The sequence below is a fragment of the Camellia sinensis genome, chromosome 8, assembly GCF_055761805.1.
Source record: "Camellia sinensis isolate YWXY chromosome 8, ASM5576180v1, whole genome shotgun sequence".
NCBI lineage: Eukaryota > Viridiplantae > Streptophyta > Magnoliopsida > Ericales > Theaceae > Camellia > Camellia sinensis.
In genome coordinates this window covers 41,563,178-41,575,327 of record NC_138968.1, presented here as the reverse complement: position 1 = coordinate 41,575,327, position 12,150 = coordinate 41,563,178, and the positions used below count along the sequence as shown (strand labels likewise).

The 12,150-nt window shown below is 35.3% G+C and overlaps 1 protein-coding gene across 1 annotated transcript; it reads right to left on the bottom strand.

Moving 5' to 3' along the window:
• Positions 1-1,011: 1,011 nt before the first annotated feature.
• Positions 1,012-11,959, bottom strand: LOC114285276 (transcription factor RF2b). The gene is made up of 4 exons (XM_028228321.2): positions 11,318-11,959; positions 7,370-7,502; positions 5,489-5,573; positions 1,012-1,762 (listed from the first exon to the last, which is right to left on the bottom strand). Exons 1-4 carry the CDS (start codon positions 11,773-11,775, stop codon positions 1,410-1,412), a joined length of 1,029 nt encoding a protein of 342 aa, XP_028084122.2. The 5' UTR covers positions 11,776-11,959; the 3' UTR covers positions 1,012-1,409.
• Positions 11,960-12,150: the final 191 nt, after the last annotated feature.

Here is a 12,150-nt window from a genome sequence, read left to right as displayed (position 1 = left end):
AGAGATTTTCTCTATGGAATAAGGAATTATTATTATTTTTTTATTATGTATTGGTTTCAAAATAAAAGCACGCACAAAAATTTGGAAGAGTTTTAATTGTATTACTCTAAACATGGCTTGATAGAATATTAAAAAAGATGAATTAAATGAAACATAACACCTAAGAATAGGACTTTCTGGGAAAAAAAGGCCCAAAACTTATTTATGAATTTGAACGAGATTTAAATAGATTTAATTGGATAAATTCACAATTTTGGGTTTAGTTTAAACTCATTCATTCAGTATTTATACATTTTTCTGTTAGTATATAATTTCTCCATCTTTCAAGGATGTGGATCTATTCTTGGAAAGTACACACAAAGTATGCAACGCCAGATCGTGTTAAGAGTCCACCTCCTCTGTACTATGGATAGCAACATGCTAGCTACAAATCAACTCCACAAAAGGAGCAGCTAATTTGATGTTAACTCTATGAGAAATTTTACTACACACACCCTTTAATAAACAAAATACATATCAGCCGTTAGGTCTGAAAAAATAAACCCAAACCATTAATTATAGTTATATTTCATAAATAACACCACTTCTTCGAAGCATAACTAAAGACTATTTTAATCATAACAATATCTACTAAAATAGGTCGTAATCAACACTAATATGTGCCATAACCACACCCCATAATTGGATTATGGGACTAACCAACTTCTATTTAACAATATGTTAGACCGACAACCACAATAATCCATGACCCTTGGGCTCCCTTTAGATAGATATAGATTTCAAATCAAGGGATTTGAGGTTGGATTGTAAAAAAAAATTATTGTAACCTACTCTAGGTGGTTAGAAAAACAAGTAGATATATATTTTAGTAGTGTCTTTGTAGCTAAAAGAAGAATCCTTAACATGATTTCAAATTACAATAATGTAATACAGAACAGATTTCAAATTATAATACAAAATTTCACAATCACAAACAAAAAAGCAGGAATAGAGATAAAGTACATCCACCAATTAAAAGAAGTGATTTTAACATTAATTAATCTATCATCATATAAAACAGAAGTCTCAGTTCATCAATTGAATTACAAAATCAACAGAAGAATTCCCCCTTCTCCATGATTAACTACGAAACAAGGGTTAAATAATATGAAACAAATTTAACAGTGAAAAATAAGCATTGCATGAAAGATGCAACCCTCCACCCAACATCACAGAAAATAGTTTCCGAAATGAACAGAAAAGAGAAATCAGGAATATCACAGAACCGTCAAAACTACTGAAAGTAGGCCTAAGATCACAATCAAATAAATAAATAAATAAATTTGAAGAAATGATAATTTCAGATGCTAAAGAAGATTTGTCAGTCTATGAACAATTTAACAGAGGGTGGGGTCATGCTCATACCAATATCAAAATGAACTGTTGCTTTCACTTGCAGATATGGAAGGACCTTCGGACTTCACAAGATGAGACCCTCTGCCATTGATATCAAGGCCCTGCAAACGACCGAGGGAGTCCTGCTGCAACATCTCAGAAAACATAGGGTGCTGGTGGTTTAGCATGTTAGATTGGACATGACGGAATTGCCGCATTTGTATCTGTTGCAGGTCGTTTGGTCCTTGTTGCGATTGCTGTGAATAGAATGAAGATTGAGGATATGGAAGATGTTGCATTCCATAATTGTATGAATCTGTTTGGGATGTCATTTCTCCGGTGGCAATTTTGAGCCTTTCCACTTCATGTTTTAGTGCTTCATTCAGCGCTGTGTTGCACAAATATTTTCATAAATATCTCATTCATAACATCACATGGTGAATGTTGGAAATGACATGCAAAAGAAAGCACAAATAGATGGCTAAAAATCTGTAGGGAGGAGATCTGTAGGGAGGAGATTGCCAAGGGCTTGTTCCATAGTTTCTGTACCCATCTGGTTAATTAACCTTTTCAATTCACCTAGACATTTTCAGTATGGTCCATTATATATGTTTTCGTAGTGGCATACCAATGGCCTATGAAGCATCGATACAAATACAAATACGATAAGGATATGGATAAGACAATACAATAAAATCTAAAAAAATAGGATATGGGTAAGGTCAATTTGAAGTTATATATATATATATAATTTTTAGTATTATATCATACATGAGTTCAAAGAATATTGAAAACCATTCTTTAGGAATTAGTTATTAGTTTAAAAGCCAATTGTCAGTTTCTTCTTTTTAAGTGAATATGTTAATTTCATAAAATCTAAAAATTAAAAAAAAAACACAGAATACTTGATGCAGGACGAGTCGGGACAACAGCAGAAGTGAGCTTTTTGGGGATTATTTGAATGGTTTTATGGCTGAACTTGCAGTAAGAGTAAGTAATAAAGCAGTAAGAGTTTAAGCATTGAAAGATAGAAATTTAATATTAGTTTAAGAGCCAATCGTCAGTTTATACTTTTTTACAGTGAATACGTTAAAGTAGAATACTTCATGCAGACGAGTAGGGACAGCAACAAAAGTAGACTTTTGAGAGCTGATTTTAATTGGGTTTTAGAGCTGAAATTGCAGTAAGGGTTTGTGACGGGTAATAAAGGGGCAAGAGTTTAAACATGAAAATGATTTCTTGCACTGTTTAGGGACTATTCTAAGGGCTGTGAACAGTACCAGTGACAGCAGCAAAAGTAAGCCTTTTAGGGCTGATTTCAATTGGATTTTATGGCTAAAATTGCAGCAAGTTTATAGGGGTTTTAAGGGTTTGTTTGGGGTAATAAAGGGGTAAGAGTTCATGCATGAAAAGATAAGATTTTCGGCACTGTTTAGGGACTATTCTGAGGGTCGTGAACAGTACCCAAGAACAATAAATTTGTAGATTCTACAGAAGGAAAAAAAAAAAAAAACTAATAATCATCCTAGAATCCATTGGGCATCACAACTAGGGTCAGGATTGTATCACACAAACCGAAAGAAGACTTAAAAGCTCTGAAAGTTTTATAAAATATTAACTCCATTAAATTATAAGCATTATATAACATTATATAAACTTTAGAGATTTCCTTTACCAATTAAAATTTCAAAATAGAAAATTACTAAATTTTGACTTCCAAAACTTATCTAAGACCAAATAAAACTAATAAATAAAAGGACACTCGGTCCATAAATCTAAATCTCAATTTTGTTTGGCTAAAAGTCTAGGCGGTGAAATACTTTGTCCAAAAAGACAAGTTTAAACAAAATGACCAAAATATCCCTGTATATATATATTGTTATACACGGTCCCAAATTCCCAATACCATCACACAATAACACACTCCCTCTCTTCTCTCTCTATCTTTTCTCCGACACCTAACTCCCTCTCTCTCTCTCTGCTCTACTCCTCTCTCTCTACTCTCCGTCACTGTCGTCCCTCCATCGTTAGAGCTCCGTTACTTCTGTCGCCTCACCAAGGCCAGCGTGAGATCTTCGTCTTCCTTCTAAGCTCCAGCTCCGCCGTCCTCCTAACTTCCATCCAAATCCACCGCCATATAAGCCATATCCATCGTCTCTGTCAAGATCTACGTCGTCTCCTCCGCCGCCGCCGCCGCCGCCGATGAGGGAAAAGGAAGAGATAGAAGCCTATCTCCACCACCACAACATCGAGATCTCCATATCTACTCCATAGACCTCCGCCTCCGACAACGTTCTCCCTTGGCTTGCTCCTCCTCAACTTTGACAACTCATGTTGCATACTCATCCTCAACACCATCCTCAAATCATCCTCCTCTTGATCCGCCTCCGCCTCTCTGCCGACCTCACTCAACGCCACCGAGCTCCGACTCGCCGAAACTTACCGAGTCATCCCAGCTCCACTCTGGCACTCCCTCCTCAAATTTGTGTGTTTTGTTTCATGTTGCTACTGATATATATATATATACATATAAAGAAAGATAGAGATAAACATATAAGAGGCTGTAATGATATTGATTTTTCTTTGGGTTAGCTCTGGATCTGTGGAGATTCAGATCAGATCTTTATTTATTTTTTTTAAGTTGTTGATCGTTGTTGCTGATGATAATGATATAGATGTATATGTGATTGTTGTTGATGATGAGCAGGTAGAAAAAACAGATAAGATCTGTATGTTTTGAATTTAAATCTTTCTGTTAAATTTCAACAAGTAGGAAAATTAGAACTAAAATTTTAAACAGATAGGAAAAAATAGGACAATAATTTCAACAGATAGTTTTAGAATTTTAATAGATAGAAAAAATTAGAACAAGAATTTTAACAAAGATTTGAACAGACAAAAAATTAACAAATAGAATTCAGTGGAAAAATTGAACAGACAAGAAAATTTGGACAGATAGATTTAAACAGATAAGTGAAAAAATTGAACAGATAATAAAATTTAGATATATATTTTAACAGATAATAGGAAAAAATTAAACAAATAGTCAAAAAAATTAAACAGATAGAAAAAAAAATTGAACAGATAGATATAAATTTGAATAGAGAGTCAATGAAAAGTCATCAGATAAATTACGGGATAGAATTGGAAACAAAATGTTCTTTCAAAAAGAAAAAAGACTTCTCACCAAACTATTTTACAATTGATGGACTTCTCACCAACAAAAAATATTCACTAGACCTAATGCATTATGCATTCCTTAGATTGGATTTATCACCAATTTACTTTAAATAAAAACTAATTAAGTTATAAAACCCACAAGATGACCCATGGGAGCACAACCCATATCCAAAAATTCTTCAAAACACCCCTAATTAGAAAAACTTACCAACAACTTTCTTAACCTAAAATAAACATAAATATAACTACCAAGACTAGAAATACAATTATAGATGGTTCTAATTGATCCCAATTGAGTTCGACTCCACACAGAGTCATCTAGTATCTAAAAGTATCCAACCCTTCTCAAAATTAACATCAAGTATTGAATACAAAAATGAAGTATCGAATAGGTATCCGCAAGTATCCGAGAAGTATTGGAAATTCCATATGGGTAAGCTACTAACCAATAAGACTTCCTTTTAGAAATATATGTGCTTCATAGCCAATGACTACGCCAAACTGATGTTGACATACCACAGCTATAATATGAAGATATTCAGGAACCAAGATTTGTACCAAAAAATAATTTATTATCCTTTTATAAATTTATTATCCTTTTAAAAATAAATTTGAAGATATTCAGGAATCAAGAAGGACATAATTTATTATGCTTTTTAATTCCATACTTCCAGTGCACCTTTGGCAGAAACATCAATTAAGATAATAAGATAGAAATAATCTACTATGTTGACTACTAGCTCTAGAACACTCCATAGAGCAAATAAAGTACTGCTCCGGCATAAACAAGTAGCGATGTCAAACCAAAATTATGCATGTCTATTGACATGTTTGTTAAGTATTTTATGGAAATATGTATAGAACCCAAAGGCTATATTCAAAACACAATGAGAAAAAATTTTAAAACCAAGTTTGCTTGAAAGGTGAAACTTACCATCACGTAACTGAGCTTGTTGTTCCATAGCTTGTAACCGAAGCTTAAGCTCTGTATTTTCATTGGATAGACCTGTTGTATCTCTCTATAAAAGAAAACAAAAAGGCCATGAGCTTTTATGCTGCAGTATATAAAAGTATAAAAGCAATATGTGACGAAGGAATTCAAGGAAAGAGACACGAAATCTTAGTTAAATGAAAATTTAATAGCACCAGAACCTACAAAAAGATATAAAGTTTATATAGCAATATCACAAAACCTAGATTAAAAGATTGATAATTAAGTTCAAATGTACTGAAATCAAGGGAGAGATGAAATGCTCAAAACTGCGGGAAAGAGAGGAAAAGGAGTGGGAAAAAGGGTATGGTCAAGGGTGTGAAGCCTTGATTGGGCATTAATCAGTTCATATCATCTTGTTAACAAATCATTCACATTTTTTCTTCATATCACCATCATCAAATTATTCAACAATACTTTTCTATTTGGGAGCAGAGCAAGTACTAATATTAAAATAAGAGAGAGAGAGAGAGAGAGAGAGAGAGAGAATTCAACTAGTTAAAGTTTTAAAAGAACTTTGATTGCCTGAGTTAAATGACTATCAAATAGCCTAACTCGGGAATATTTTGAATAAGAGCAACATTTAAAAGATTTAGTAACTACTAGATCATCTTAGTTCCAAAGAACAAACAGTGAGAGTCCAAAAAAACCAAGGCAATTGATTTCCAGAATCAACAACAGAAAAAAAATAAGGTGAGCGTGGAAGAAATGAGGAATTAATAATGTTCCACATTCTTTAGAAACAGTTGTGATTCAGCTCACGATAGGCGCAAGGAAAACCAAAATTAAGGAAGCATTCATGATTGGAAATTAATTTATTTGGAGCTTAACCCAATTGGGATCAATTGGAACATCTATAATTATGTGTCTTATGTTTATTTTAGGTTAAGAAAGCAGCTGGTCAGATTTTACAATTAGGGGTGTTTTGGGTAATTTCAAGATTATTGAATATAGCCTGTGCTTATTCCCCATGGGTCGTCTTGTGGGTCAAATTGTTTAATAGGTTTTCATTTATCGGTTTTATTTGGTCTAATATTGGTTTTGGAAGTCAATTTTAGTAGTTTCCTATGTTGAAATCCCTAGTTGGTAAAAAACAGCGCCTCTAAAGTCTATATAAATATAAAGTCATCTAATACTTATAATTTAATAGAGTTCATTCAGAGCTTCGAAGCTTCTTTTATGGTTTTTACAATACAATCAGATCCTAAGTATGATGCCTAAGGGATTCCTAGGTTTATTCTCTTTATTTTTTCTGCAAAATTTGCAAATTACTCTTCTCGAGTACTGTTCACAGAATCACAGCCCTTAGAACAGCCCCTAAGCAGTGCCAAAAATCCTATATTTTCATGCTTAAACCATTACCCCCTTTATTACCCAATACAAACCTTTAAAACTCCTATTATGTTATTGCAATTTCAGCCATAAAACCCAATTAAAATCAGCCCCAAAAGCCCAACTTTGCTGCAGTCCCTACTAGTCCTGCATCAAGTCATGAACAAATTCTCAAGTGCTTCATAGGAAACGTAATTGCATGCATATCAAGACTTAGCATGAGTAGAAAGCATGACTTTTTTTCCCCCAGTAACCTAGGGGAGAGCCACCTAATCAAGCAGCTAAAACAGGTTATCAGAATGAAATATCATATTTCATTATCTAAAATAGGAAGATCTACCATTGTTGGCGTGATGAAAGAAATTAAAAACTAGGGAGATATTAATACCATGAAGTAAAACCAATAATGTCCAGCACAATTCTGTGAAACATGGTAAACAATAACATATAACTAAAATCCGATAAAGAGAGCCACTAGCAGGCAACAATCACCTGGAACAGTGTGAGTTGTGCAGAAAGGGTGGTTGCTTCTGTTTGAAGGGTCAGAACTTTTCTCTCAAGCTCAGTTATATACCGAGCTTTCCTCTCTTTTGAACGAGCGGCAGATTGCCGATTTGCCAGAATTCTGCATACATTCTTCAGTGTCAGACACAAGAAGGTTCTTCAAATTATTTGAATTGATTAAAGAGAAAATCACTGCCAAAGAACTGGAACGAGAATTTCTTCTCGTCCAGCTCCAGCCATGCGAAAAACACATAATTGTATACTTAATTTCTTTTAAATATGCACAAAAAGAAAATTTGGTCAGGCGATTGATCTGGCAACCAATAGAAGGTTGCATAGATGACATTAAAACTCAAGACAAGAGTTCACACTTCAATAGAATAGAAGTAGCTTTACACATGCTGATTGGCCAAGTTCAAAAGATCATTACTTGACAAAATTACAGCAAGATAGTCTAGAATACCTAAGTAGCTAAGTATCACGAACACAAATTAATAATCTCTATTTGTTTGTCATTAACTATTGGTGCAGATATTAATACAAAATGTCAAAAGTCTCATTAAGGCAATAAAATCAACGGAGAGGAGATCTAGGTCACCTAATCCGTGGAACATGGCAGCTGGATCATGATCCAACGTGCAGATAGGCAAATTTGGTTCAAAAGTGGGTCAAATCTGCGAACTACAGTCAAATCTGCAAATTGTGTACCAAATTCAATTTCAACCAATTCTTAAATGTCACATGTACTCATAAACTGAAGAAACACACTGAAACACAGCAAGCATTACACGCTAGCATGAATGGCTGTAAGAAGAAAAAAAATCTACCACAATGAGATTAAAACTTGTGACAAGACACAGGAATCAAATGGTCACCACCAACCAACAGACCACCATTTGATTTCGTCAACACATTATCCAAGTTTTTTATTTAATGCTTCTGTATTATATTACCGTGCAAGTATTAAAGACATTAGATTACTGTGATTTAGTGCACAAAAAAATAATTTTTTACATATATCTTTATATATACATTTATATACGTTCTAATGGCACTCCCGCTCTTGAGCTATTTTCATAAGGACGCTCTTGCTCCAGCTTGCTCCGCGTTTTGTTTGCTTCAGGGGAGATTGTACCCAAGCTTTCCATCATCAGTAATTCTTTCAAAACAAAACATCAAATTCCCTGTCTAGTAAACCGGGAGAGCAGCCTTATGATGAATACAGTTATTTTTCCTTTTCCTTGCTTTTCAAGCACATTTGAAGTTAGATATAAGACTCAATGGTTTGACTGACCAAGATCTACTCTTCTACACTAGAAACATGTATGACACAGTGAGAGTGTATGATTAAGGAGATACATACATATATATTCGTCATTTTCCCACTATATCCAAATGCTAATTTTTTAGAAATCACTGTGTCCATATCCATATCTTTTTTGTGTCCATATCCCATGCATATCTAGCGACTACATGTCCGATGTATTTCGTAGGTGTGAAATTTGAATGCCAATATTTTGGCCTGTGTGTGAAGCCACCCTCACAATTTTTAAATCTGTTCCTATTTTGGATGATGCTCTGCATACTCACCAGTCAAGAGCATGCACAAATTACACATGGCATCCCAGCAATAGACATGATATACACTGACTAGTAGTTACTTATCCCAATTCACTAATCACACTAGTTTGATTAGCCAAGTATCATAAACAAAAATTAATAATCTCTATTAGGTTGTCATTATTGGTGCAGACATTAAGACAAAATGTCAAAAATCTCATTAGGGTAATAAAATCAACAGCGAGGAGATCTAGGTCACATAATCCGTGGAACATGGAAGCTGGATCATGAACTTGCGGATAGGCAAATTTGGTTCAAAAGTGGTTCAAATCTGAGAACTATAGTCAAATCTGCAAAATTTGCCTACCAAATTCAATTTCAACCAATTCTTTAAATGTCACATGTACTCATACACTGAAGGAACACTGAATCACAGCAAGCATTACACGCTAGCATTAATGGCTGTAAGAAGAAAAAAAATCTGCCACGATGAGATTCAAACTTGTGACATGGCATGACATAGGAATCAAGTGGCCACCACCAACCAACAGACCACCATTCAATTTTGTCAACACATTATCCAAGTTTTTTATTTAATGCTTCTGTATTACATTAGAGTGCAAGTATTAAAGACATTAGATTACTGTGATTTAGTGCATAAAAAAATAACTTTTTACATATATCCTTATATATACATTCTAATGGCACTCCTGCTTTTGAGCTATTTTCATAAAGGACGCTCTTGCTCCTGCTCGCTTCGTGTTTTATTTGCTTAAGGGGAGATTGTACCCAAGCTTTCCATCATTAGTAATTCTTTCAAAAAATATCACCAAATTCCCTGTCTAGTAAACCGGGAGAGCAGCCTTATGATGAATACAGTGATTTTTCCTTTTCCTTGCTTTCCAAGCACATTTGACATTAGATATAAGACTCAATGGTTTGACTGACCAAGATCTACTCTTCTACACTAGAAAACATATATGACACAGTGAGAGTGTATGATTAAGGAGATACATACATACATGCATATATATATAGATATATGTATATTTGTCATTTTCCCACTGTCCAAATCCCAATTTTTTTAGAAACCATTGTGTCCATATCCGTATCTTTGTTGTGTCCATATCCCATGCATATCTAGCCATGTCCGATGTGCTTTGTGTCCGGTACATGTTGGACATTGCCAAGACAGCTATTTTGGACTGTATGTATTTCATAGGTGTGAAATTTGAATGCCAAAATTTTGGCCTCTGCGTGAAGCCACCCTCACAATTTTTAAATCTGTTACTATTTTTGGATGATGCTCTGCATACTCACCAGTCAAGAGCATGCACAAATTACACATGGCATCCCAGCAATAGGACATGATATACACCGACCAGCAGTTATAGATCCCAATTGACTAATAACACTAGTTTGATTAGCCAATCTAACAGAAGATAACAAGAAAACTAGCATTGATTAATTTGGTGGCTACCCAGAAATCAATTCAACAATTACCCCATAAGGCCTTGTTGAGATATACAATCAAGGATTTTATTATATACATACATGTACAGTACATTTTTCCATTATGCCTAAAAGTCTATTCTTAACAATCCTGCTGTTATATTGCTCCATAAAAGCCTACTTCAATGTACTTATTAAATTAGGTAATAAGGCACTTTGAACTTGGCAAAATCTCTTTCCAAAACAAATTCAGTAGCAGAACATTGCTGAGTGATTTGATTCAGGCAACCTTTTAACATTTGGTCATTATGCATTTATCACAAATTACCTAGATGGAAGGGGACAGTCAAATCATCCAGATGGCAGCGAACTTCTTATAATCATTGTAGAATAATTGCGTTGATTCACTTTATATGACACAGAGGAACCCTTATGCCATGTGTTGGATGATATTATCATTGCAATAGAGATGAAGTGACAACAAGCTTGGCCCATACGGGCAACCACAATTCTCACCAACTCCAATTGGATGAATCTACTTGCACTCTAAAGACTAACAGAGAAAACAAATATATAAATGAAAACAACAAAGTTAACCCTACATATCAACTGGCAAAACCAGACCATATCCAATTGAAATCAACTTATTATAGATCAAATTCCCACTTAAACCTAGAAATGAGTAACTTCATCAGTGGACTAGAGGTAAAGGTTTTGACTAGACCAAGCACTAGATTCGCAAATTTCAATTAAGAAAACATGTTTGAAACTATATACAATTCTTTTTCAGTTAGTTATTCTGATCCACACACCTCAAATCCACTCACATTCCCCACAATGCAACTCAGAAAACAAAAAAATCATCAGCAATTCACTTAAATCTAGAGAAAAAGAATCTAAAAACAAGGAAAATCGTAACAATACCTCTTGGCTCGCTTGGGATCCATTGTCCATAACTCAGCAAGCTTCTCAGGAGCCATTGCCTTCTTAGCCTCTATATTCTCTCCAAGAAGAATCGATCCATCAACCGAATTACTATGCCGATGCCGAGGCCTCACATTCTTCTCCCCTTGACCGGTCTCCGCTGGCACTCCTCCGACTCCGGCATTGTCGATCCGGTAATCAGCACCGTCGGCAGAGCTAGATCCGAGCTTCTCAATGTCCATGTAAGTGCAGAAGAGATCGTCCTCCGATCCGATCTCGTCGAAACTTCCAGAAGTCCCATCGAAGGGGTCGGAGACGAGATCTAGGTCGTCCGGCAGCCGGAAGTTCACCTCCGAGTGGGCCCGGCGGTGGTGAAACGACGTCGTCGTCGTCGTCGTCGACAGCTTCTGGACGTTTTGGGGGAGAGAATTAGGGTTTGAATTCAATGGATCTTGCATTTCGAATGCCTCTTCTGTAACTCTCGCTCTCTCTCAGTCTCTCTCTCTATATATCTGTGTATGTTGTTCGTTTTCTCAGTCGCTTTTTTTCAGTCTCTCCAGAGTCACATGGGAACGTTGAGAGGAGAGAGAGGAGGGAAATTCAGATCAGAGAGTGGACGAAGAAGGGTGTTTATGGTATTTCAAGTTTTTGTTTAATTGAGAAATGGGGATGTGATAGCGTCGGGTCCACGTTTGATAATTGCGGAGACTGGATCCAAAATGTAATGGACTTTGGTCCACCATCACAAACTTTACGGTCCCTTTTGTTTGAGAGAAAATTACGACCCAGTGGCAGTTGCCGAGCCACATGGTGACCCTGGATTTTTTATTTTA

What these genes read in the sequence shown, in the direction of transcription:
- LOC114285276 (XM_028228321.2), bottom strand. Translation starts at nt 11,775, where the DNA reads ATGCAAGATCCATTGAATTCAAACCCTAATTCTCTCCCCCAAAACGTC. An exon ending in GATCCCAAGCGAGCCAAGAG is followed by an intron (nt 7,503 to 11,317) that starts GTATTGTTACGA and finishes GAATGTATGCAG; the next exon opens with AATTCTGGCAAATCGGCAAT. An exon ending in CACAACTCACACTGTTCCAG is followed by an intron (nt 5,574 to 7,369) that starts GTGATTGTTGCC and finishes TTTCTTTTATAG; the next exon opens with AGAGATACAACAGGTCTATC.